Below are 27,995 nucleotides of genomic sequence, written 5' to 3'. Positions count from 1 at the left end.
ACATCCTTTTATTATCGCAAATATGCAAGAAAAGTCAAATGGAGACATTGTAAATGAACACATGCCCTTTAATACCACAGTCTAATTGTTTTAAACACCTTAAATAATATACATTTGCACCTTATTATACCCTTTGAAATGTTTTAATCCATATGTACACAATGTAATGTTTTGCTTTTAGTCTTTTTTTTTTCTTTCTTTCTGCAAAGAGGACCACAAGGTCTCTTAAAAAAAAAAAAAAGAGAGAGGGTTCAATAAAACCCAGAGTCCTGATAATTCAATATACAAGAACTGTACAGGTGACCCGGCGCAGCGGGGGAAGCGGATGCCACGTGGGCTGGCTGAACGCTGACCGGCTCTCCGTCTGAAAAGCGTGACATGAGCAAACACGTCCGTGAAGTTTCCCGTCCCGTCAGGCCTGACTGCTGCTGTCGGTTAACCTGTCATCTAAACGCTGAGTCACCAGGGGAATCCCGGGTTTGATTATTGCAGCCAGAGAAACACACTTTCCCGTCTTTTGATCCTTTTTCCTTGTTTGGATTAATGAACAATCGTTTTATTTTATAGGTGCTTGACTGTTTTGCTCTTTAGCATTTGAACCCGGCACATCCCACCGATCATTTTGAACCCTCTTTTAGCGGTAACCGCCCCGGCCGGGTCAGCAGGGTCGGGGCTGCTGGCTGCACGGTGCGGCCTGCTCCGGCTTTGACTCATCACTTTGTTTGGTCTGCTGCAGTGCGGTCCAGCATGCTGGGGCTGGGAGGGAGTTCTGAAACCAGGGGGACGCAGGGCCACACGGCAGCGGGGGGGGGGGTGCTACCCGGGTTTCTACTGGCACCACTGAACCGGCATCCTCCAGCGAGCCGGGAGGGGGCCACTGTGAAGAGCCCACCAAGCCCTGCCACATGAAAGGCCTGGTTGACCATTCTCTTTGAGGCGTCTGAATGCAAAGGCGCAGGGCCCCTGGCGGGTCAGAACAAAGAGGGTCTGGACTGTAACGGAGACCCCCGGGGGGGGCGGGAGGGGGGCACACTGGACCTCGATGGATGCTCCTAGCAAGCCCATCTTCATCCACTCACTGGTTTAATCAGAGGCATTCAGAAAGAGCAAACGCTCGATCAGGACAACATGGTCGGAACGGCTACAGCCCACGTTTAATGAACAACTAAAACAAGCCCGGTTTAACTCGAGCAACTGCCAGCACCCGCAAAGATCAGGCTTTTTCTTTATTATTTTTTTTTCTTCTTTCAGTCTGTTGGAAAGGAAGAAACAGCATGTGTAAGTTACATACAAATATAAAAACTTGGCCCTTTCTTGTTTCTGTCTTTGATCCAGAACTGTTAAGAATAAGAGCAAAAGAATGAGAGCAGGACAGCGTAAATGCCACCCACTCGCCTCTTTGTGAATAACATACTGATGCATGATGAATACTGTTCACTTTGGGTTCTGCCATACATATGTGTGAAATAATCTTGGCTTAGAAGTGACAATACTGAACCCGCAAGACTTTGTCTCTCAAACTTGGTCTGAAGGTACTGTGGGCTGTTCTCAGCAAAACTGTCAGGACTGGAGGCCGGGAGGATCAAATGCTGCAATCCTTCATACACTTCTGAATAATGCATCGCGTCTTCTTTTGCTATAAACTGCACAGAAAACACATCTTTATATTTGTAGAATCAACAAAACAGGCACCTTATCTGGTTTGGCACCTAGAGAAGAGTGTTTGTTCTGCTGGACATGTTCTTTTTTTTTTTTCCTGTTATTGAATTCTTTAATCTCACAAGTCTGCAAAAACATGAGAGGAAAAACAGCTTGAACGGCTTCCACGACTGTTTCTGAGGGAGCAGGGCAGAGAAGCTCCGTGGAAAATGTTTAAGTGCAAAAAACCAACAAAAAAAAACCCCAACATGAAGCATTTAAAGTACATCTCTTTGCTGATCGTGAGACGTACTGGTAAACGTGAGCTCTCCTTGCTGGTCCTCGAGTCTTTAACATTCCTACTCAACAAAACTGCAACGCACTCACAGCTTGTGCAACTTTGTCCTGAATCTATGATTTATAAACACTCTGAAACTTGTGCTGAAAATAAGCAAAATGTTCTTTTGAGAGCAAATTCAATCAAAGACCCCGGATATGTTTTAGAGCTAATACGTATAAACTCTTTTTTTTTTTCCTCTTTTTCTTTCTTTTTTTTTTTTTAAACGTGTCCAACACATTGAACTATAAACAACGTTGAAGCATCCAGGTTTGCTTCGGCTCCCGTTTGAACGCTGGGACTCTCTCTGGCTCGGGAAGCGCTGCTAGTCAGATTGCTTTCGCCACATAGCCTGCAGACATCTGAGTTCCTCCAGCTTTTGCCAAGAATCGTTCCCTCGCAAGCACTCGAAGCCTAATGAACACAACGTCATACACATCCTTCATTTTGGAGAAAGGAAAAGAAGAGGCATTAGAAATAATCCTATTAATAATATTTGTTTACAATATTTTTAAAAAAAAAGTAAAACAAAAACAGTAAAAGGAGCACGAAGAAAACACTTTAGAAACGACAATGAAAAACTGTAATAAACAATCAGTTTGGCAATGATGCTGTGTCCGGCGAGGTCTGGGGCCAGGCCTGTGGCGGTGATGGGGTCTCGTGGTTTGGGGCATTTTTTGGGGGGGCAAAAAAACAAAAAAAAAAAAGAATTAGACTACGTCCTTTTCTTGTCATCCTGAAAAACATTCTGTCTGCCAATGCATGTTTGGCCCACTGCAGGCCACTCTTGTCAGCGAAGACGTGGGCCTCGCAGACACAGAACCGATGATGCGCCGCTGGAGGAGTCGCAGGCGGATGCTGCGCGGACTGAGGTTCAAGTACGGGGGAGTTACATCCCTAAAAAAGATTCAGGACACCTTTTCTCCTAAATCGGTACGGGATAATATACCAGTTACTGCACTAGAAATGGTGGACTGTGAGCTGCTGCAGCATCCATTTGTCTTTGTTGTTGTTTTCATCACAGTCGCAGACTCTTTGGGCATTATTTAACATAATGAGAAACTTTTGCTGCTGATGCTTTTTTTTTCTTCTTTTTTTTCCTCTTCCTTTGTTTGGTACTACATTCCCCTCAGAGGTCTGCAGAGTTGGCGAGGTTAACAAGCCTCTGCGAATACTTAGGTGTATCGTAGGAGGGGGGGGGTGGTGGCGTTGGTCCTGCTGGAGCAGGGACGGGGAAGGGGCGGCTGGGCGAGGAGACGGAGGGCATGTCGCTGGGAGGTGGGGGTGATGATGCCAGTCCCTCTCCCAGAAGGCTCTAGTCCAGGGGCTCCTGTTTTATCCTAATGGGCGTGTTGATGGAGAGACTCCGTCGGTCCTCACGACACAACACGTACTCGCTGAACTGAGAGGAGTCCACACCGCCGCCACATGACGCCGCCACGCTGAAGCCCTTCTGGAAGAGACGCTCCAGCACCTGCAAACACGACACAGGAAGTTTAATAACAATAAAATCAGGATCAGGCTATTACATCCTGAAAAAAGTTCAACATTTATGCAGCTGAGAGTTTTGAAGCAGCCAGAAGTTTAACTTGGTGAAAAGGGAAGAAACGTGGAAAAATCCTCTCAACTGCTTAACCCATTCAGACCTTGTTACAAGAAGCTGTCTGAAAACCTGAAGCTTTTTCTGAAAAACTAAATCGAAAGATGAAATAAAGAAGTCAAACCTTCTGCATTTATGTTGAAGTATTAATATTTACTCTATTATTGTCATTGTTGTCACAATTTTGGTGTTTTTTTTATTACAATGGCCCAAGTTTGACATGTCTTGAGAATGTTGAGAGGTGCAGTAGAGAGCAGGCGTCTGTCACATCAGGTCATAATGAGTTAAAACACCAGATCTGGTTCATTTAGTTAATTATAAAGTGCAAAGACAAGAAAATCCATAAAAACCAAAGACACCAACAGCAAGTTGTGTTTCTGAAAAACCATTTGACACGTGACCTGTTGTAAAATAAAGCAATTTGCTAATTTCACCCTTTTTTTTAATACTGATTAAATAATTAGAATATAATGTGTTAATTGGAGACTTGTTCAGTTGTTGTTACAGTTTTTTTTAACGGTCCAGTGCTTGTGGTAACCACAGACTGTACGCTCAATTATTTCAATGCTTCAAATTAAAAATTGACGCTGGAAATTGAAATTAGTTTTGTTTTAATCATGACTGACTATGATTTGGGCAGAATGAGGAGACTGGGGAGCCTCACCTGAATCCTAAGCAGGCATAAGTACTGTAGCTCTTTTTTGGCACGATTTGGGAATAATTTCAGAACAACAACCAAGTTCAAGGATCAGCAGTTTAGGAATTTAACTACTTTGAGTCCAGAAGTTCACTTTCAGGTACCATCTTCTGTCTGCAGCATCCCTGTTTACCGGTAAACTCGCCCCCAGTTCCTCCACATAGTTTGATATCTAGAATATTTAGGTAAGATGCATTTTGATCTCATAGCCCAACTCTACGCTAGTAAACAAGTGAGCGTCTTCCTCAAAGTGTTGAACTTCCTCAGATATTCAACAGTCACAACATGCACCGTGTGCCATTAACCCTCCTCCCCTCCATCCAATCACGCACAGCGATAAAAAACCAGAGGGCACTCCCGACATCACACCACCTCTGCAATATTCATGCAGCTTGTGCTGGATCGGCTACTGAACTAAGGGCATGAGCTCAAAGGGATGTGCAAAGCGGAGTGTGAGTGGGGTGCATTAAGGCGGCGAGTGGAGCTCAGCGTGGTGATTACTGGAGCTCCTAATTTGAGTAATGAGGTTGGGGTGAGAGGAGAAGAGAGGTCCGTGAGCGAAAGAGAGAGCGACGTGTGGGGAATGAGGATGAGGAGGGAGATATGGCGGATCTATGAGAGGACGAAGAGACGGAGCTGCAGGGAGGGACAGGAGACGGGGACGCATGTCAGCCCTGCAGTCCGGGCATCGACACGTATATGAACCCCTGACATCCTAATCCATGTAGGATGTTTTTCGTTTTGGAGTGAGTATACATCTTTAGTCCCAGAGAGAGAGAGAGAGAGAGGAGTGCCACGTATTTACTTATTGGAGTGTGCAGCAAATGGAATTGAAAGGTCTCACCGAGGGATTACCCTTCATGCCACATGCAGAGCCAGGGAGGTTCACACCAAATAAAACCTGCACGTATTTACAAGTTGGCTCATGTCAAAAAGATGACCTCTCTGACTGCAAGAGCTCCAGCAAGGTGGCGTCTTTCAGTCTCCAAACTGACAAAAAACAGCAGAAGACAGGACGCAACCTCCCAAACACATATCGCAATATACAGTACGCACACAACTTGTTGGGATGTAACCACGCAACACTTCCCGATTAAAACCAAAATGCGGAGCGACGTGCTGCCTGTGAGCAGATAAGACCGCTCGGAAACGTTAGCCCTCTCCTCCCTTTCGTCCTCCGGCCATACGACAGCGACAAACTGTAATTTGTGAGACAGAAGGAGCGGCAGACAGATGACGGCGAGGATGGCTAATTAGGAGACCTGCCCAAGCATCAAACACTCCCAAATCCATGACAGACGATGGAGGAGCCCAACAATTATGGAAATGATATTACATAGCCGTCTTTGATCATTGCATCATATTGCATTCCCCCCCCCCCCCCCCACATCATCTCTTAACACATGTGGGACTGTCATGTTCAGCAATGGATTTGCTCACAGAGGAGAAAGGCCCGATCAATAAAGATAGTCTGAAAACACTTTTATCATTAATGCACGGCAACACAAAAGACTTAAGGATATTATTATAGATGGTTGTAAGTGACTCAAGGAAACTGTAATAACTATAAGAGGCCATAAAAAAAGCTTCACGTTCAGTTTTGTCACAGTGAATTAGTGCCACGGGGGAATAAACAATACACTGAATAATTAAGCTGTATCCAAGCAGAAGCTTTTAATGTCCACAGGACAATGTCCTGAAATCAATCCCTGCTGACAACACAAAGAAATGTGCACTTAAAAAAAAAAAGAAAGAAGATAAATAAATAACAACTAAAACCTGCCTGGTTGCTCAGTTCAGCAGTACATACCCGTGACCGCAGGCCTTCAGATCCCAGCTTATGTTGTACTTATGCAGATTTCTCTGCTTACTTTCCTGCCTCACTTGAGCGAAACTATAACAAAACATTCCAAACGGCGAGCTCCGCGCAAAGCGATCTGATTGGTCAACGTCTCGAACGACAACCGCGAAATGGAATTACGTCTAATTAGCAGTTTTCTCCTTCTTGCCTTTTCATGTCCACTGCTCTGAAACGCGAGGCGACCTCACCTCCCGTGCTGCCTGTGACCACACTTGACGTCAAGACCATCGCTGTTTTCAAAACAGGAAGTGGGAATCAAAGACAGCGGGGAGAATGACAGCACTTGGCAAGAAGTTTAGATCTCAGCCGAACTCGGTGGCTTGTGCCGGCGTTGTTCTGCTGCCTGGGAGACTCCGTGAGGGCTGATTAAAAACATTTCCTCACCCTCCCAATCCCCAGTGATCCTCGTGCATTTGAAAAATAATAAACCATTCTCTAGGACTTGGCTGCACAGGGACCCCTCCTTTCAAACAACCATATATCATTCAGTGTTTAACCATCTGAAGGAGCTGCCACTCAGCTTGGGGTCGCCGGCGGGATGAGGAGGGGATAATATTAGCCTCCGTTCTCCAACCTCCCCATCCCTGCTGCAAAGATGGCGTCGCAAGGAATCAAAGGGGGATGAGTGTCAGGGTTGGAAACCGGAGCACAATGCAATATTGATGGCCACCAGTGTGCACAGGCGCGATCGCATCACCTCTCCGGAGGAGCTGGAAGACTCCTGCTCCTCGTGACACGGGGATCAGAACTGACTGACACATGTGACATACGTTCACTCAGGCGTGTGATGGGCGCCGCACTCAGGGGGTCGCTTTTGTTTAGCGATGCACGGTCGTGACGAACGGCGCTAACTGCAGCATCTGCATCTCATCCTCTCAAGCAAAACTCAGTCAGGGAACTCCAGCTCTTATCATTCCCTGAGCCGTCTGATGGCTTTATAACCCTGACAAGTGACTAAATAACTACCGTGGAGTGGTTTCTTGAAGCAGTAGTAGCACCAAATAAGTGTGTGCTCCTCGCTACAAGTGGACTTAAGGAGCCTTTAAGTACCGTGATTCATGCAGGACTTGGTTGAGGCTTGTGAGAAGAGAAACTTAACCTTGACAGAGTAACTCACGCAGAGTTCTAGATTAAATTAGCCCTCGAACGTAGTTCTGACAAAACAGGACTACGTTCAGATCTTCAACTTGTTTCTTACTTTATGATATCAAAGCCATAACTTAATGTAAATGTTACTTCACTAACGTGACTTATGCAGACCATTTTTCGGTGTTTTAATTCTAAAATTATCTATCTAAATAATTTCTCAGTACTTTTTAAAAGTAGGAATCAACCCCTGTATAATATCATCTGAAAGTGCATGAATCTCCTGTGGCATAAAAGCGCTGTTTCCATGACGATCCATCATCACCAACAACTCAAATCATACCAGAACTTCTGAGAAGCTTCTCAGAGCTTTTACCTTCCAAACTAAAGATGTGAAGCTCTATTCAGCTCCTATAGCAGTTTGAATTCAAACTATTTATTTCAACTAATTAAATACATTCTTACTGCAGCAATGCTTTCTATGATTGAATGAAAGTTCATTTTGTCCATGGCTTTACTATTTAACTTGCTGATTCTTTTGGTTGAACAAGAATATTTAGGCGATTACTTCCGCTTTCATCAGAGTCCAGAGACCAGAGGACTCTGATGAAGGCGGAAGTAATCACCGAAACATGTCAGGTATTTAAAAACCCTAAATAGTCTTGTCCCGACGAAAAGAATCAGCAAAGTAAAATGCTTTCTATGGTTTATTTATTTTCTGAAAAGCTGTGCCACCACTCATAAGTCCTGCCATGCCCCACGGAGCCACACTCAGAGTTCAGGGAAGGCCGAATCCACAGCAGCATCTCTGCCGAGGCGATGGGAGGTGTTTTCTCCCGCCTCAGCCGCTCCAGGATTGATGAAATGACAGCGCGACATGTAAGAGAGTGCTGCGACATGTCGCGTCCCCCACCTGGGCGGCAGGGGGACGGGAAACCCTCCTCTGCTACTGTGTCTGCTGTCACATTGATGAAGGACAGATTGGCTCTGGCCTGATCCGGGTGCTCCATCACGGTGATGCATGGAGCAGCGGCGCAGGGACACGCGTCTGCACACCTTTGTGACTCTCTCTGGCTTCACTCAGCTGCCTTTGCTTCTCTCTCGCCTCCCTGATCCGCTGATCTGCATCTCGGTGCAGGTGGTTTGCATTACTCCCAAAATTCCTCTCATGACTTCATGGAGAAGTGTTTGCCAAGGTGGAGTTGTTTATTCTCTTGCTCTCACATTTGGATATATGAGACACAGGACTAAAGACAGGACCAAATTTACAACGGTGTTTGATTTTTATAATCCGTTTAGTCTCTTTGTAAACTGAACAGAAGAGAAACACTGTGTTATTCTGTTTCTAACTGTGAGTTTAAAAAAAAAAGAACAATTTTAAATTGAATATTAATGAGAACGAGGATGTTTGACGGGATCAAACACTAAAAACTAGGCTGCTGTACTTTGTGTACAGTTAACTATTGAGAAATGTCATGTTATCGTATTGTGAGCAAAATATCACGAGGCCTAGCAGTGTGCAGCCCGGGGCCCGACAGCAGCAGTACCGTCTGTGCCAATGTGTAATAGGCTGAAGTTTAAATATAAACGCTGCCGTATAGCCGCCACCTTCCTCTCGGAAACCTTTACAACCACTCGCCCCAATCGTACGGTAAATAGATGTTAGGCAGCGCTTCATCAGCTCCCACTTCCTCCCTGTTAGTCCTCCGTGGGCAGATTGAATATGAATGCACCCCCCCCCCCCCCCCCCCCCTTACAAACCCCCGGGTCAGGGTCCGGGCCTGGAATCAGATCGGATCCTTGTTGTCTTCCAGGTAAGACGGGGATTATTTTTCTCACCTTGTCATACCTTCACGCAACAATGGCATAGGACAAAAATGAAAACTCTCCTCTTACAAGGAAATAAAAAAAAAGAAAAACAAGAAAAAAAACACAACCTCCATCTGCTGCTCGCGTCCTCATCTACATCGACTCAATGAGCCGGGCCACTCTGCTGTGCCTGCATATGTGTGTATGTGTCTGAGCTTTTGATTATGTTTTTATGGGAAGAAGGCCTAAAGAGGGACCGTCGCAAGGTGAGAAAAAATCCACCGCTTTAACCGAGAGGCTGTAACGCGAGACAATGGGGAGGCATGCTCACAGGAAAACTTGAAGCTCCTGCAACTCTTGCTGTGAGCGGTTTGTCTGAAAAGAGCGTTTCTGCTCACCTCACCTTCTGCAGAGCAACCTCGTAAAGAAAACAGAAAAGAAAAGAGAAGAAAAGAAAAAAGACCTGAACAATAAAGCCTCCTTTCAGATTGTGTTAGTCAGATGAGCTCACATCCTGTAAGCAGTTGCACTGGTAAACAGAGTGGGAAAATGTTGTGTTAGTTGATGCGGCCAATTAATTATATTGTAAGTCATTTAAAAATCTATAAAAGAAGTATAAACTGGCTTAGGCTGTTTGAGAAATTGTAAGTATGGTATTAAAAAATGCAATACGTGTATTTCAATTGCCTTGAGCTGTGTTATATTGGAGTCTTTTTAAAAAAGGAGCTGTGTCTTAAAAAGGAGTAAAGCGTAAATTATGCATATCATTTTCCCCCCCTTTCCATTCCTCTTCTTCATTTTTTTTTTTTTTTTTTTTCGCAGGAAAACATGGCCGCAGTCCACACATGATTTGTCCCACCCGGGCTGCTCACCTCCCTGGAGGAGTCTATCACGCTGGCAGGGGGGGTGGAGGTGTCAGAGCACACTAGCCTGCCTGGGAGACGATCTCTCCGGGTGCTGGGGGGGCGAAGGCTCCTCTACGTGTTAGTCTGCTCATCGCTCCAGGCATCCAAGTGTGTTATATGGAGCCAGTGGTGTGAGACTGTTATGTTTCCTCTCCATCTCCCACTTTCAGCTGTAAAACTAGTTTCGTGAAGTTGTTTTTTTTTTTGTTTTTTTGTTTTAAAACATCTCAACATCAGGCTTAGATCTGCTTTAGCAAAAGGAGACTGTCCAACAGATATCCATTAGTGCACTTTAGGAAAATAAGCAAAGGGTTTTTGAGAGGATGTGAATACTAGACTCATGTGCAGCTTAGAATAACATAAACTAAAAGTACAAGATGCTCCTCCAGATCCATGTTTTCTAAACGAACCAGAGTAGCTGTATCCTGTTGACAGAGGTGTCAAGTAACGAAGTACAAATACTTCGTTACCTTATTTAAGTAGAAATTTTGGTTATCTATACTTCACTGGAGTAATTATTTTTCAGACGACTTTTTACTTTTACTCCTTACATTTTCACGCAATTATCTGTACTTTTTACTCTTTACATTTTAAAAACAGCCTCGTTACTCTATTTCATTTCGACCTTTAAAGGAGCTGTATGTAAGAGCAATAATAAAACGAATCATAAAATGACCCCGATATGTCAACAGACATTTAAAAATCATGTTCATTTCAAATACTTATGTCACTGACAACAGCACTCAAGCCAGGATATTCCAGTTTAAAAAGAGGAGTTGCAGCCCTCAACTGATGTTTATGTTGTCATTTTTTGTTTTGGCCTGAAGCTCCACCCTCCACCTATCTCCCAATCACCAAGTCAGTATTGTTTCAGCATCCGGGTTGCCAGCTCGGCTCTAATTATCGCAGCCATGGCAGCCTACGTTCCTGCTGCATTCTGCAGCCAACCTGGCAACCTCTGGTCGAGGGGAGGAGGGGGAGGGTACACGCCGCTCAACAATATTTTGAAAGTGACTGCAGTACCAGTTTTGGACATTTCTTACAGACGGGTCCTTTAAAAAAAAAACTATCCAGTTAAATTGCTCCATCCGGATGGAGTAAATTTGGTTGTGGTTGGATGAGAAGTATAAACATAATACCATTCCGACACCCTATTGGTTTGTACACGTCTGCTCTCTGAAACACACGTTAATGCTCAATAGTACACATATATGGTTCTTTAATATATTTGCATTATACTAAGATGCATTCACTTTCAATGGCTTTTGTCATTAATGGCTTTTTTCCCCCTTACATTACCTTTACTTTTATACTTTAAGTAGTTTTGAAACCAGTACTTTTATACTTTTACTTGAGTAAAAAACTTGAGTTGATATTTCAACTTCTACAGGAGTATTTTTAAACTCTAGTATCTATACTTCTAGCTGAGTAATGAATGTGAATACTTTTGACACCTCTGCCTGTTGAGTTCCAGCCAGCTTTTGTATCAAGCTTTATTGTAGTAAAATGCACTATAAAATATCATAAATCAACTTCAAATAACATTTCAGCAGTTTAAGAATAAATAAACAGGAGTAAGGAGGGGGCGGAGCTCATCCCCCCCGTCAGCTGATGCTATCATGTGCCATCCAGCCGGGGCAGCGATGCCAGAGAGCAGACACATGTGGGCTTTAATTCGGGTTACCTTTGGCTCAGTTGTGGTATTGGCAAGTGTTAAATGTTAAATGCGAGCTAAATGTGGCCCAAACCAGACCTAACTTGGTCCACAAACTTCACAATACGGCTTGAACATCGGGTTACAGCGAGAGCTGCGAGTGCAAGCTGCGCCCGAAAGGTTTCTGTCTGGTGACCGAGTTCAGGCACACACCAGCCTGAATCAATGGTGTCATTCAAGACTGAACGTGGGACAGAGAAAAGTGCAGATGGAGGTCATGTTTGAGCTAAACCTGTCTGGAAAGTGTTGCATCACAGCGTTAAGCGTTAAATCAAACATTCAGGAAACCAGCCCTCCAAATAATCTGCTGCAGCGTCAAATACAATCAGAAATAACATCACAAACCACGAAGCAGACATTCATATTTAAATCCTATTATCTGCTCTGAGTCTATTGCAGTTACTGCAAGTTACTGTGTTTTTAGTTTAGTTTAGAATACTCTATTATTGTGATATTCGTAGTCGGAGCCTCCGACTTGCTTTGAGTTTAATTTGACTTCAATAATCTCTGCTGAAGTGAACTCGGGGCGCCTGGAGCACAAATGGCCCTTTCCACCTCAACCAAACCACGCGACGGAGGAAATGCAGACATTCAACCATATTCTTGGGACCAGGACACAAACTGAACACCCACACTAAAACTGAGCTTGTAAACAGGATGGAAATGTCAGCTTCCTGTTGCTCAAGACTGTATTTTTTTAGTCAGAACTAGAAAATTCAGGGTCAGATACAATGAGCCTATTTACACATGTTACTTTTCTCAGTAACATGACATTAAGATCACACATGAGGAGTAATAAAAGAGCATTAAGGTTCTTCCCTCAGTAGTTTCCAACCACACACAGATCCTGCTGCTTTGGGCACAAAATCTAATTGATGATTTTCATAAATAACTGGTGTGTTGATGAATTTACCACATAAATAGACAGAAGTGGGATATAATTATGCTTTTTTTTTTTCTTACCTGTACCGAGTTGAGCCTGCAGTAGCCATTGAGGGGGAAGCGTATGACGTGCGTTGGGTCCTGGTTCCAGCCCGCGTTGACCGAGTTGCACATGACATCTCCCGTCTCAGGGAAGATCTCCTCTATGAGGACCTTCTCCCCGCTCAGGGCGATCCTCTCGCCCAGGTCGGGCGTGACCCGGACCACCAGGCAGTCGCAGGGCTGCGCCAACCGCCGCTGCTCGCGCTCCTGCTTCCAGCGCTCCAGCTCCTTGATCATGGGCATCAGCTGGTAGTAGCGCGCCTCCTCGTACAGCAGGTGGAAGTCCTGTATGTGGAGAGGAGACCCGTGAACCCTCACATCTTCATCTGGGATCCAGCTTTTGCAGCCCGGGGCCCCCAAACTTTGGAACTCTTTATCAGGTCAGTTAAATCTCCCACTGCTTTTAAATCTTTACTAAAAACATTCCTTTTTAGAAAAGCTTTTATTGTGGTGTGAATATTGTTGTATTTTTATCTTGATGTATTTTATTGTTCTTGGGAAACACTTTGTAACTTTGTTAAGAAAGCTGCTATATAAATAAAGTTTATTATTATTATTATCTCCAAGGTCACAGGGACAAAACACAACATATACAGGACTGTCTTAGAAAATTTGAATATTGTGATAAAGTTCTTTATTTTCTGTAATGCAATTAAAAAAACAAACATGTCATACATTCTGGATTCATTACAAATCAACTGAAATATTGCAAGCCTTTTATTATTTTAATATTGCTGATTACGGTTTACATCTTAAGATTAAGATTCCCAGAATATTCTAATTTTTTGAGATAGGACATTTGAGTTTTCTTAAACTGTAAGCCATGATCAGCAATATTAAAATAATAAAAGGCTTGCAATATTTCAGTTGATTTGTAATGAATCCAGAATGTATGACATTTTTGCATTACAGAAAATAAAGGACTTTATCACAATATTCTAATTTTCTGAGACAGTCCTGTATATGCAGCACTGTGCAGCATGGAGATGTCAATCAAAAGCATCCTTGAGTGGGACTCCTGCTGTCCTGGCTGCGTCTGCACGTTGACCTTTCCAAAAACGTGAAAGACCAGCTATGTGGCATCGGGATGCATGGAGGGACACTGTGTGTGTGTGTGTGAGACGGAGAGAGAGAGAGAAAGAAAATGTTCTCGTCCACAGTGCAGAGAACCTGAACCAAGGGGTGCAGAGATCAAGATCTTTTCTCCATAAAACTATCATATAATGGCACAGGAACATTGTTCCAGTAAAGTTTTCTTCTCTCATGAAAAGTTAATCTTGATGAAAACTACACAAACATCTCCCACGTGGCTGTCAAAACATGCCCTTATCAAATTAAAGACTTGTATCACATAATCTAAGATCAGCGATGGCGTCCGACCAGCAGGACGGCGCTCTGGATAAACAAAGCAGAGCCGTGCTGCAGCTCTCCTCCACAGTAGCACTTGGCAGCGCTCTGCGAGCCTTTAGCATGTTTTAGTGAAGCCGTCTCCAGAAAGGCCGTCAGTGGGGCTCCGGCGGAGTGGGATGGTGCATTCCTGTGTGCAGACAGTCTGCAGCAGATTGCCTGCCTCTCCCTCTTGGGCAGGATTTGCTGGGGGGCATTTGCCCCTGCGCTCTTGCCTCTAATTTCCCAAAAGACCAGATGGCACCATCATTCACCGACTACCGTAGAAAACAGTTATGGGAGGAGGTTCACTATCGGAGGCGAGCGGGAGGTGAGGGAGAGATATGTAGAAGTGAACATGAGGGCAATCATCAGCTGAGGAGCGCTTTAATGTATTCCTCATATGGAGGGAGTTTTATGTTAATGAGGCTTGTGGCCTGATGTTAAGCTCCTATTACAACAAGATCTAATTAGGTTACACCTAAATACTGCAAATCTTTTTACTAAACAATCAGTAATTAATGCATCTATGTTCTGATTAGTGTCTCGCAGTAAAAAGGAATGACAGCTTAATCCATCTGATTCACAGATTTTTCTTGCAGGACTTGCTGCCTTTAATTAATTTCAGTGTACAGACAATAAAACTGACGCAAAGCGGTCGTCTATTCGGGGGATGCGTTAGACGGAGATTGGCGCGGATCAGCATCCAGACATCCTTGAAGATGAGTCAGTGTATATTTGTGCTGCTAAAGCAACATATACTTCATGCGGTCTGCATAATTGGTAGCTGTGGATGCAAGGTGCCTGGGCTGCTGGGGAGCCCTGATCTCCAAAGAGCTTTCCCCTCTTTCTTTCCCCCAGACCACTGCTGTGCTCAGAAACAGAGCAAGAGCAGCGGGCTTCTGGTGGAGTCTCTGGCCTTGAAAAGCCTCCCTCGCTGCTCTACCTCTTCATCTAAGCCGAGCCCCCATCTGAGGCGCGCAAACGACACTCAAATACAACTCCATCTGGACACGGAGTTGATGCAACACATCTTAAGCTGACGGTCTAATATTTAGGATTTCAGTATGCGAAAGAGGGGGTGGAGGTCCTTTTTCCTTTCTTTTTCTCTCCCTTTCTGCATTTCTCTTCTTTTTTTCTCCTGGCCTTCTTGCTGCAGCTGACAAAACTCATAGCGAGAGACGCCCCCCTTCAGGCGGCTCTCTGTATCAAAGTGTAGCCCCTCATCCTTCACAGGTCTGAAGCCATGGATGGATATGTTTTTAACAGGGGTCTGTCTGCGAGGCAATTTAGTCATCCTGAGCAGCGCAGAAAACAACAGAGTAATCCTAAGCGCTGAGGTGAGGATAAGAGGGAGACGGGGCCAACAGCTCCGTCCTGGTTGCTGGAGCTGCTGCTGCTGCTGCTGCTGCCAGCTCCGCGAGACCATTCATCCCCCAATCCTGTGTCCAGACAACCCGTTTGAGCTTCAAAATAATGATCCGACCTGATCGCCCAACGGCAAGGCAGCATTTCAAGGAAGGACAGGGGGAGGGAGAAACAAAGGGAGACAAGAAGGAGAAGAAAATGATGGAAACTGTCACTTTGAGGGAGTTTGAGGACTAATAAAATGCCGTTGTGTGTTTTGCAGGGGGAATGATGAAAACCACACAAGTAGAGGCTCGCAGGTTGTTGATTAAGCAACCCGCTGGAAGGAGAAGGAACAAAAAAAATTCAGCCAACCCCAATCAGATTCAGAACAGTCACAAAAATAAAACACAAGATCATTACCTCTCGTAAAATAAAAAATAGAAACAACTTAAAGCCTGAACAGTCTGTTAGAGAAACCAGCAAGTCTTGCAGGTTTAAAACTATGCCCTCAATATGACTGAGCATTGCTTACTCTCATGTGATTAATTGTAGTTTGAATAATGAGATGAGGGAGGATATTAATAGTGAATATTTTGTTCCACTGATGTAGGCTGAAAAATTTCTTTTCCTATTCTGCTCAGACTTTCACATTGATTTAGCAAAACACACAGCGCCATGGCTGCCAGCAGCAGAACAGACCCAGCCCTCGGGCGACGGCAAGCCTGATTGTGTTCAGATAAGGACATGCTCAATTCCGCCTTGCACTATTTGCATTTTTTTTTTCCTCTGGCTTCACACAAATTGAAAGGTATGCAGATCAACAGAGGCTTACGCGAGCGGGTCATAATGAGCTGAAACAATAAAGTCCAACGCATTCTCTTCGACTGTGGCGCCTGATTGGACTGTCAAGACTTCAGAGAAAAGCGATGGGAAGCATGAATGCGAAAGAGAAAAACTAATCGGTACTGAGTCAGACAATCATCTGCCAAAATATGCAGGGCTTTCATGTCATGTTCTGTTGTCTGAGATTTGGCTCTCGTTCCGACCATCCGTGGGGCCCAGGGAGTTTGCCCCAGGCTCTGAGTTGCTTGGCCTCGCCTTGTTACCTTGTAGGGAATGATGAACAAGCTCCAGCCCAGTGAAAGGTCACGCAAGTTTAGGTGGAGGAGAAGTAGAATAAAAGTAGAATACACCTAGGAAACAGTATCACAGAATAAAAAACCTTGAGAAGGAAAGAGCTGCAGGCCGAATATTTAATCATATTCACACAGAGCCACATATGACTGTGTGCATACTTGTTGTTGTGAGACTAATTCACTTGCAATAGCAAAAAATATAAGTATTAACATTCCTCTTTGAGTGAATGGAATCAATAAAATAAGTGCAATACAAGGAATTATCCCAAGCTGCTCAAACTTCTGCACCGAGGCGTCTACGAGGCGTTTTAGTGTCTCAGAGCTGCTTGTTTTGGTTTAGTCTCAATGTTCTTTATCAGTCTAATTTTCAGCAGCAGAAGACGGATGTTTCCAGTAAAGTTATGGGATGCCTCAGAGCCGGCAGCAGAAAGCAGGCGGAGACCGTTAGCTTCAAGCTGGTGGACAAAGTGGAGCATTTAGCAGCTAAAGGGTTCAGATCTTTTGGGGGTGTTGGATGGTGGAACCGAGGAAGTGGCTGGGAACACATGCGTCACGCATTCAAATTAAATCGCTACTGTATCAAATAAATGAATAAGTTAAGACAAATATCAAAAGTGAAAAGCAAGAAGGGATCATGATGTATGGTTCATGATACGAGCACCGAGCGGCTTTATCCCAGCATCAGCCCAAGCAGGTTTAATGATTCACAAAGTGTATCAGGTGCACAAGCCTGTGTGTATATACGGTCACTTGAAAAATCAACTACACCTTCTTTCAGCTTTATGCTTTTAGCGAATAAGATCTTAAAAAGAGGTAAATAGAACCTCGGATGAACAACAAAACATCATACATTCCACAGTGTATTTTCATTTAACAGGCGTCAAGTTCAAAATGCAGAAGAAGTGCGTGGAAAGCTGAGAACACCCCCGCTGCTTTCACAGCGGTCGAGAGGACAAGCAGCAGCCAGGTTCTCCTGATCAAATGCACTTGAATTCTCTCCAAAGCAGGTTCACCACAGGTCAGATTGAGCATTACTCTGAGAAACTACATAAAGCATCTAGGCACTGCGTCTCAGACTCTGCTGGGTCTGTTAGTGCACAAAAAGACTGCTAAGTGCAGCTTGTTTGGGAAGGTTACCAGGATCAAACCTCGTCTCTCGAAAGAGAAAATGGTAGCAGAGCTCGGGTTTACGGAGCTGCACCTGAACACATCACTGGACTGAAAAAAACCAAACATGGATGGTGGAGGGGTGACGATTTGGGCTTGTTTTTTAATCCACAGGACCTGGGCACCTTACGGTGAAGGAACAGTTTTCCAGAGACGACACATAGCCATTTTACCAGACAGTGACAGCTTGTTAAAACTGAGCCATGCAACAGAACGATGAGCCAAAACACACCAGCACGTCTCCTGCAGAGTCACTGAGAAAGAAAAGAACTAAAGTTTTGGAGTTGGGTCAATTAAAAGCTCTCACACATTATATTCCTGCAAAATCGCTGTCCTCATTAAACCGCTGCTGTTCTCCTTTGGTTCTCCAGGATATGGACTCATCACTCTGATATGCCGCTTCACCTTTACACGTTGGGATCGCCTCCCTTTTGCTTTTCTGGCGGACCACAGTCATTCCAGCATCGACACGAAAGTCCCGCCTTGAAAGTTTGGTGTCAAAGGTGCTTAAGAGATTTCTGCATAAACTAAATGATTCAAACTAAAAGCAACGAAGTGAAGCAAGGCAGTGATGGGCTGAGATGTTCTCCACATCAGCGGGGACTTCGCTCTGGAGGTCAACACTCAAGACGATTCTGCAGTTATCCAGTTAGCATTTCCACATTTGTGCACTCCTTTTACCACTATAGTTTTCATTTTAGTGCTTGTGTGTAAACTACTTATAATTGATGCTTTGATTCAGAAAAAGCATCGTGAGAGCACAACTGAAGGCACAGCCCATGAAGGGAGAGACACTAAAGTCATCATGTTAGGAAGAGTGAAAAGGAGCTGCAAAAGATATATATATATATATATATATATATATATATATATATATATATATATATATATATATATATATATATATATATATATATATATATATATATATACTGTGTATATATATGGTTTTACTGCACAAGGTTTTATGTTGTTACATTGTTAAAGCAGTGCAAGTGTTGGTGTTGACAATACAGCGTGTTGCAGTGCAGATATATACCTTGAAGTCATCTGGAAGGAGCAATTTGCTGGTCCTCAGGAAACTGAGAATGTAGCGGAATATCTCGCCGTCCCGATCTATGAAGTAGTGCTGCTTCAAGCTGTCCAACACGATGGGCTCGGTGCCATTGAACAGACGACTGATTCTGAAAATTGAAACACACAAACACACGCAGACAGGCAGCCGCGCACACAAACACAAGCACATAATGGAATGAGCCAGCTCCCTTCAAATGCATGAAACAATTACCCTCCATTTATTTTTCAATTTTATTAGCACTAAGCTGGAAATGCATTAGCATCCCAGGTTGAAACAAGGGGCTTCAGGCGCCGCCCCCCCCCCACCATTCCCGACTTGTTTGAAGTGTCCCTTCTGCAGAGAGATTACAACACCACACACACGTTTGCTGCTTGTACTTACAGAAATTAATGACATGAATGTGGCATTACAGCTCTATTATTCCATCTGTCAGAGGGGTGGAACTTTGTTATGAATTTACGAGGGATTTAGGCACTACTGTATACCGAGCTGCTTGTGTTTAACCCAGAGTCATAATTTGGAATTATATTTCCCCACATGCTGCAATTTGTTTACACAAGAGAAACATCTCAAAATACAATTCTGCTAGCATTAAGACAGTTTTCTTTGATGATAATAGGACCAAAGAATGACTCAGTGCATAACTATTTTTCCTAAGTTTCCATGTGCTATAAAGCATCCTTATAAAATACCTTGCAACGAGGCACTCAATATGGAAACTCATGGAAAAAGGAGGGAAACTTTACCCAAAAATACATCAATAATGTTTTTTTCTATTAAAACTAACAATGATTAAGTTAAAACAGCAATTAGGCAGGAGCTTTTAAGCTTTCACCTAATATTGACCTAATAAGACACTTGTTGCTTCCTGGTGTCTCACACTTAACCCCTTTTTCCGGTGTACTGCGAGATTAAGAGCTTATTTGATGTTGGCTACAGGGGCTCATCAAGGCAAAGAGTGGAAATTGCTATTATCTTTAAACTTTCATCACACCATGTAGGCGCCGTGCCCGGAGATACCAGGCGCAGTGTGCTGTGCCTGGACAGAGATTCATTTCCCTCTCGCCTTTTGTGTGAGTTTTTCTACCGCTTACCTGCAGGTCCCCTCTCTGGCTGGTCTAATAATCTCATCTAAGCACCTCCACTTTGTCTGTTTATTCATATCCCAATGTTTAAGATCCCTGTTTGATCACTAAAAATTATTCCTTGGCACGTGGGAAATGCTGAAGGTGAGGTTAAGTTGGAGCTTTCCAAGGTGGGAGCCCTCAACTCATGCCACCCTGTGCAGCGTAAATACACCAAGTCACTCATTTACTAAAGAAAACTGGAACATGAAACTACTTTGACAAATTGTTTGCACATTAACGGCCCCCATGTTTTACCGAGAACCAGCTCTTGGCAGGTTGTTGAGTTGCTGTTATTATCATTTTGAAGTAATACGCATTTAAATCACAACAACAGCTCCCAGGCTGGCTGACAAAGTTGTCTGACTAAGAAAATCATAAAAACCTCTTTGCAAAAGCCCCTGACCGGTAAACACGCCCGGTGCTGCCCGGGCACCGGCGTCGTCCAACTCCATTAGGAGACGGAGGAAGGAAGCCACAGCAGGAATGTCAATGAACAAAGCGCAGGGCTGACTTCACGCAGCAACTCTTTTGAGGGAATCTGCGAGCAGCTTGTACTTAACGGTTGTTTGGTGTATCTCCTGACCCTGATGTGTCAGAACAACATGCTTAAGCTATCACATCAAATTGGCGCGGCCTCTTTTCTTTGACTTGTCTGTGTGAAGAAGCAAAGATGCTTCTCCCTCCCCTCCTGCCATCCTTCCTCTCTTTCACTCCCTCTCTCTGTCTATCTTTCTTTCCTTCTTTCTTTCTTTCTTTCTTTCTTTCTTTCTTTCCCTCTGTTTCCATCCCTCTCCCCTTTCTCGCTTTCTCTCTGGAAATCGATGCAAAATGCTTTATAAAAAACCAATACTCATCTCCCTGTTTCGCCCGAGGTGTTCCTTTCTCATATGGTCTTGCAATTCTTCCAGCTAGAATTTCACCATACCCCTGCAGGCTAACTCTGTTTTTCATCTCCACTTTTTTAAAAAGCAATTAAAATGCTGCCTGTTTTCCTTTTTCTTTCCCTTTCCTCCACTCCTTTCTCACTCCCTCTCCCTCTCCTCTGATGGTCTGCTCACCCCCCTCCCATCCCACCCCACCCCCTTTCTCTTAAATCCCCGTATTGGAGGTTATAAACAGGTTAAAAAAAAGGGGGGGTGTGAGGCCGTAAACAGGGGTGTAGTAGTAGAAATTAAAAGACAGCATATACAAACAGAAAGGCTAAAAAGGGTGAAAAGGGAGAAAGGAGGGGCAAAGACAAAGACAGGGGGGAATCGATGGTGAAGCCAGGAGTAAAGAGGAGAGAAACAAACAGAACACAGGTGGAAGACGGAGGACGGATGAATAGAGTGTGTGGGGTGGAGGAGGAGGGCTGTGGCGGGTGGAGGAGGAGGGATGTGGCGGGTGGAGGAGGTTACTGAGGGCAGGAGCCGCTCGGAGAGCATTAAGTGGGCGATATCCGGCAGCATCCCTGCCGCGGCAGCTGCCCGTGGCGTGTCCTCCAGAGGTACGGAGGGAGATCCAGCACAGGTATTACCTGATTAGACGAGAACAGATGCTATCTGAAATGCTACCCGCCTAATGGAGGCCTAATGACGGCACCCAGCAGCTTCCTGAAGGAGTGAGAACAACACACACAGCCAGTGTGTCTACAGCCTGACATTGGAGGCTTTTCTCACCACGGCTTCTGACGGAGGGAAAGTCAAATGAGGGCGCTCAGAAATCAGACTTCTACGTTTTCCCGGGCTGCAGTTCACTCAGTTGTGGTCAGAGCGGCTGTAAAATACACAGGTGTTTCTTCAAACTGGCTCTCTCAGGAACAGGAATCAAATTATTCCAGACAAGCTCTTTGGAAACAAACCTTTTGCTTTCCAGTTTTGGCTGCGTGAGATAAAGTGTTGTGTATGCCGCCTTATGAAAACACTTTGGACAGTGTTTTTCTTTAAAATTCAAGAGCTGCAATTGAAAGTCATCTGCGTGTGGACATGTCAGGACCTCACAGCCCGAAGGACGGGCGTAAGAGCAAGGGCTGAATAACTACTTTTTCAGCTATGACATCCTAGCTTTTCTATGTCAACCAGTCTGAGTTCATCTTGTAGAAAAGCAAACTACTGAAACAAACCGCAGAACCAGTGCAGCTCTAACATCTCCAGCCACAAAGGGCTCATGCTCCGAGAGGAAAACTGTCCAGTAGTCCTTTCAAATATAGTTTCCTTGTCTGTGAAACATTTGGCCTAATTTCCTCAGCTTCTGTTCAAGTGACTGCTGAGACCGTCCTCTCTGAGAGCTGCACAGAGTGCACATCAATGTTTCATGACCCCTGTCCCTTAATATGGCCCACACAGAGGAAGATGAATAACTGCACATTAGTTACTAGACTAACTTTCTCTTGGCACGCTGCATTATTTAAGGGCCAATCTATTAAAAGTAATCAGCAACTTCAAACTCTTCAGTCCTTGGTCTCTCACTTGTGACGTCTCCTGCTTTGCCCTTGTGCCCCTTGCTCGCTCGGACGTGGCTGAACGCAGCACACATGGTTATGCCAGTGTAATTGTTTTGCTTTCTGCTGTCAGCCATTATCCTAATTCACACAAAAGGGCCCCTCCTTCCTCTGGCTTCAGTGGAAAGTGGAGCCCTGAGGGCAAACTGAACGCCGAGGAGGCAGGGAGAGCGAGGAGCAGTGAGTGTATGCATGTATGCATGTGTGTATGTTCATGTGTGTGTGTGTGTGTGGAGGGAGGGGGGGGCAGAGTGAGAAAGAAACAGCAAGAGACAGATAGAGGGAGATGAAGGGAGAGAAAGAAGAAGCAAAGGAGCATGTGTGAAAAAGAGAAAATGAGGAAAGAGGTTTTCCAACTAACGCTCATAGTGATATCCCATCTTCACTCGCACTGTAAAAACACTGTTTGGATGCTCTGACATGGCGATACGCCGCATTTCCACGGTGCCCTGTGTGTGTCGGCCTCTGAATAACTTCTTTGTGAAGTGTAAAGCTAAACCAGAGCTCAGGAAAAAGCAAAAAAAAAAAACGGGAACATGGTATCAAAGCACAAATAGCTCACATTTATGGTATGAAAATCCAAGACGTGGCTATCAGCTGGATAAAACCCGTCTAACAGGGAAACAGTGGGCAGAAAATCATCTTAATAACAAACACAATATCAAACCCCCGTCTGGGTTGAGCTTTATTTTTTCTCATGACATGTTAAACAGGAATAAAAGGCAGAGCTGTCAGGGATTTCCTGTCAGCGGACTCCATGAATATGAAGATTTTATTACCAAGGGATTACATGGATTGTTTCCTGTAGCCAGCATGGCTGATTTTTCTGCTGTATGTTTACCTTGGCCCACATGGGACTCAGCTGATGCAGAACTGAAGGAACAATAATGTCATGAATGACACTGTGCATTAGAAAGACAAGCGGAGGCTCTCACACGGAGATGTTTTCAGACTAGTTTTGTTTGCCATCAGAGCTACCTGTGGTGTCACTTTGTTTGTGGACGCAGCTGAAAACATGAGAAAAGTGAAGTGGGTGGATGGATCTCAACCAGCTCTTACACAACCGGAAATATCATAACTAAATCCTCCATAGCCGAAGTGCGTCAGAAATATGACCCTTTTTGCTTAATTTATCAGTAACGATAATCTACTGGATGTCTAACACGGCGAGGGGCCCTTTCCTCGTCTGTCTACAAATAAATGGAGGATTTAAAAAGTCACTGCTGTGGCTGTTAACGCTTCAAAGTTACACACAGACACATTTGTCCTTGGGAGGGCTAGCATAGACAGTCTGAAGGAAAATAAACGAGCATGCCTTGATGATAAAGAAGATTTAATAGTGGTAAAAGCTGGTACTGAAATAGTTAAGAAAAAAGTCAATATGTAACAGGCAAATGAGCCAGACTTCAATCAGATTCAAAGCTGTCCTACAGCAGCTGTGTTGAAAGGATTTCGGACATTTACATCATTGTTTTTCCTCCAAGGATTCCTCACAGCACCCTGATCCACCAACGAAAAAAATAATAATAATGAATTAAAGGAATAAAGCTGTGAAAGGGGGACGGAGTGAAAACTGTTGATGTGCTACAATTTCACACTAACATGGCAACTGATGTCAGCAGGGAAATGTGCACTCTGTACTCTCTAACATCTAAATCTAAACCACATGGAAGCACATGAAGAAAAGACCATTCCAGGTATTTATTAAACAATTAAAGCAGTCATCATTGCAGTAAACAAAACAACTAAATTCATAACTTTAAAGCCTATGGATTATTGGAGGGAGATAATGTTCCCACGTGACTTGATAACATATCAAAGTTATATCACTGTAAAAGTTACAGTGCAGTTATCCCAGTTCCAGTCTGCTAAATGACTTGTTAATTAAGAAAAACACCAGGTAAATCATGTTATAATTGATCCTCTGATCAATTTAAAATATTACGTTGTTAAATACACTGATATAGCCTAAAACTACTTGATTTAATCATGTTTCCACTATTTGGTTGGATGCAATTTCTATCACATTTAAAAAGAAACCAGCCATACCCCATAGTACAATTACGTTAGTCTAATCTCGATTTATTTATTTATGTATTTATTTTAATCAATGAGAATAAACCAAAGCGCAGTGCAGCTGGCCAGAGAGCCGGGGTCTTACCTGGAGTCCGGGTACTTGGTGAGGGTCGCCAGGCTGCTGGTGTACATGTGTCCCCCGACATCGATGTGCACCGGCGCGTTCGCCTTGGTGAGCTGCGCCGGCAGAGGGATGCCCTGCGCGGCCAGGGGGGAGACCGGGGACCGGGTCAGAGACAGCCGAGACATGCTTCTTCCCTCCTGAAAGCAAGTGTACAGAAAAGCCATGGGAATAAAGGTGGAGGTGGGTGGGGGGGAAAGACGAAGATCTACACAGTGATCCTGCACACGACAGAGGACGTTATCCTTCCGAATAGCATCAGATCACTGCCATGTCTGCCTGGTCGCATATTTAGCCTGGAAATTATTGCCACCGCTCTAATTAAGTATGTTTGCATCTTTTCATGCAGCACCGCAGGCGATGATAGGAGGATGCTTATTAGAGAGCAAGGGTGAGAGAGAGAGACAGAAAGAAGGAGAGAGAGATGGGTGGGGGTGATGCTAGGTGTCAGCCTCCAGGGAGATAAAATAAACTGCTGCTGCAATATTCTAATTAAAGGTCGCCTTATGTGTTGGACGTGATGCGCCCAGACACACCGAGCACGAATCTCAGAGCAAAGAAGAGGAGAGGGGCGCAACTTTCCTCCACTGCTCACACAATCACTTTCTACACACTACAAGACTAAAAGGTGCTGCTCGCTCGCCATGTGACTCCGTTCAGGCTGAACATGCGTAAAAACGCACTTTTTTTCTTTTTCTTTTCTTTTTTTAGTGGATTTCTGTTCAAATGAGGAAAAGCAGTGTGCACTTACACTGACAGGCCAAAAGCACCAAGCGACCTTCATGTCACGGAGGGCAAAGCTTTAACTAATGTATCATAAAAGAACAAAAGCCTCATTTTATAAAGAAGTCCTATGCGCGGAGCTGGAGGTTAACGGGGACTCCGGGGTCAGGCTGAAGTACACATGTCATAAAACAGCTTTAATTCACATCGATATGACAACATTTGTCTTCAGCCCTTCCAGGATGAACAGAGGGGGCATTGAAACCCAACCTGCTGGTGTGTAATGTGTTGGCACACAGCAGGTAAACCATAACCTCAGTGTGGCCACATCTTAATGTGACACTATGTATGTTGTTGTCTGTTTGAATGAGGAGCCAAAGGCAGAAAAGAGGATATAATGGCAGAGTTTAGGTTATATGTGGAAGTTTTTATTTTGAGAAAATTGATTGGAACTACATGTCCTTTTACGCAATGACGTCACATGAGGATGAAAAGTAGACTTTTTAATCAACACTTTAATAAAGCCCATAACTCATCAGAATATTACGGAGTTTTTAAACACGATGAGATGGTAAAAACGCACTTTTCCTGAATGTGTGTAGCGTTGGCGGGTTGCCAGACACATGTAACTGGTAAACTTAAGACAACCATGGGAGTCCAGCTCATCCCTGCAGCTCTGACACAAGAGCCACTGGGCAAAACTGGACCTTTTTTGTCCAGGGTGTTGTCTCCCTCACAGCAGTATCATGTTCTTTAATACGATTATAGGCAGACCGGATTACATTTCAAATCCCGGGAAAAGAGAAAGGGGCGAGAGAAAAAAAAACAACAACTTGGAGAGACTTGAAAGTTTTGGTCTCATCCAACTGGGCCTTTCCCATCGTCGTGGTGAATTTCAGTGCCACACAGACCCATCAATCCAGCCCCGTTCAACAATAAAACACGGGCATTGGAGAACAAGGACCCACATTTCTTCATAAATTACTAATCAAGTCAAAATCCAGCCATTCCCATGCTACTCCAGCCTGGTCCTCGCCCCCTCCCCTCCTCTCCTCCTCTCCTCCTCTGCACACATGCAGCTCACCAGCGCGCAGTAAATGACAAATTCCTCCACAAAATCACACCAGCTATAAAGGCATCAACTTTCTCCCAACAACTGCCGTCCTGCCTCCCTGCCTGACCCCTGGCTGTGCACACCGGGACTGATAAACCACCTCGTGAAGGACATCCACGTAATCCCCATGGACCACATTTACATCTACAAGATGGTTAAAAAAAAAAAAGACACGGAAACACTCGATTCCGCATGAACATCACAACCCTGCTCTGCCTTTAATCTAGCAAATGCTCAATATGGCGTCTTATTCGTGCTCTACAATTAAAAGCTTAGTCCTGACACGAATGATAAACCGATTTTTTTGTAAATAAAACCCATCCACGTTAACTCTACGTTAACGATTACACGCTTGATGTCCAGCAGCAGTCCATACAAACCAAGTATCGTCTCCTGGAAACTAACCCGGCACTCTGCGTGAAAAGGCAAAAAAAAAAAAAAAAAGAAAGAAAAAAAAAACAGTGGTTTCTGGTGATATTAAATTGTCACCCTACCGTTTCAAACATTGTAGGGATCCAGAGGAAATCCGTGCCGGCGGTCAGTCCCTGCAGCTGCGGTCTGCGTAACCCCCAATATTTTCTCCAAAATGCGCCCCGCGAGTTTCTGTGAAAACTACACAGCCATCCAGCTCCGGCACGAACCTACGGCGCCTGCACGGGAGAGCTTTCCGTCGTATCCCGCACCAAATAGCTGCTCAAAGACACTGGCATGTGGCCGGGGTCGATCGCTTTCAAAAGAGTCTCTGTGGCTTTAAAGGCTCAATTGCAAGGCTGGTTCGACCTGTCCTCAGCAAGCTTCTTTGTACCAAAGCGCACAGGAAGCGTCCTTACCTTGTACATAGATGAGATGATCTCCTTCCCCTTCTCTGCTCTTATTTGGATACGCGTAAAAATGTGCGCTCTTGGTTGGAGTCCTGCTTCGTATTTCTGCCTCTTGTCTGTCTTTTTGCCTAAATGAAACTGCCCCTGTGGTTTGTTATGAGAGGAAGAAAGCCAATAATCCTTCTCTAAATAACAGAGCGGAGCTAAAAAAGAAAATTCTTGCTCCGGGCTGCCCGAGCGCCTCTGGGCCAGGGATTAGGCTACAATTAGCTCAACTCCACTCTCTCGCCTAGGCAATTTTCTCAAGGAAGAGAACGTGATACCCTCCTATTCCTGAAATTATGGCTACTCAGATATAACAACTTTTCAAGCTTTTTAGGGCAAAAATAGCCGGTTTCCTCCTAACGGTGCAAAGTTATAAGAGGGGGGCAACGAAACCTAACAGGCAACTGTCAGTCCCTGAGTAGATTTAGATTTGGCAGATTTTAATCACTGTCATTTCGACTGATGTAATAAGTCCACAGGCAGTCCAGCTAGGAATACATCTCCGTCTCCACTCTGAATTTAAAGTTTAAAGCCAGGCGGGCAGCCATAGTCCTTCACTCAGACACCATGTAATAAATGCTGAATAACTTGTTGATGAAGGCTCAGTAAAAAACTGAGAATACATATATATATTTATATATATGTGTGTGTGTGTGTGTGTACACTATATGTGTATTAATAAGAATATCCTTGGACCAATATCTTTCATGCAGTGATTCCCCCCCCCCGTTTCCCCTCTCA

General features: G+C 44.3%; 1 protein-coding gene across 2 annotated transcripts; it reads right to left on the bottom strand.

The window, feature by feature from the left end:
* Positions 1-3: 3 nt before the first annotated feature.
* LOC133463819 (BTB/POZ domain-containing protein kctd15) lies at positions 4-27,753 on the bottom strand. 2 transcript variants are annotated; one of them, XM_061745555.1, is made up of 5 exons: positions 27,219-27,753; positions 24,516-24,691; positions 18,710-18,854; positions 12,611-12,916; positions 4-3,449 (listed from the first exon to the last, which is right to left on the bottom strand). In XM_061745555.1, exons 1-5 carry the CDS (start codon positions 27,225-27,227, stop codon positions 3,291-3,293), a joined length of 795 nt encoding a protein of 264 aa, XP_061601539.1. In that variant the 5' UTR covers positions 27,228-27,753; the 3' UTR covers positions 4-3,290. The 2 variants fall into 2 exon arrangements, with proteins under 2 accessions (XP_061601539.1, XP_061601531.1); XM_061745547.1 differs by lacking the exon at positions 27,219-27,753 and adding an exon at positions 26,883-27,198.
* Between the last annotated feature and the right edge of the window lie 242 nt (positions 27,754-27,995).

Source organism: Cololabis saira, chromosome 2 (assembly GCF_033807715.1).
Source record: "Cololabis saira isolate AMF1-May2022 chromosome 2, fColSai1.1, whole genome shotgun sequence".
Classification (NCBI taxonomy): Eukaryota; Metazoa; Chordata; class Actinopteri; order Beloniformes; family Belonidae; genus Cololabis; species Cololabis saira.
The sequence above is the reverse complement of the archived record's forward strand: the minus strand, read 5'-3'. Positions and strand labels throughout refer to the sequence as shown.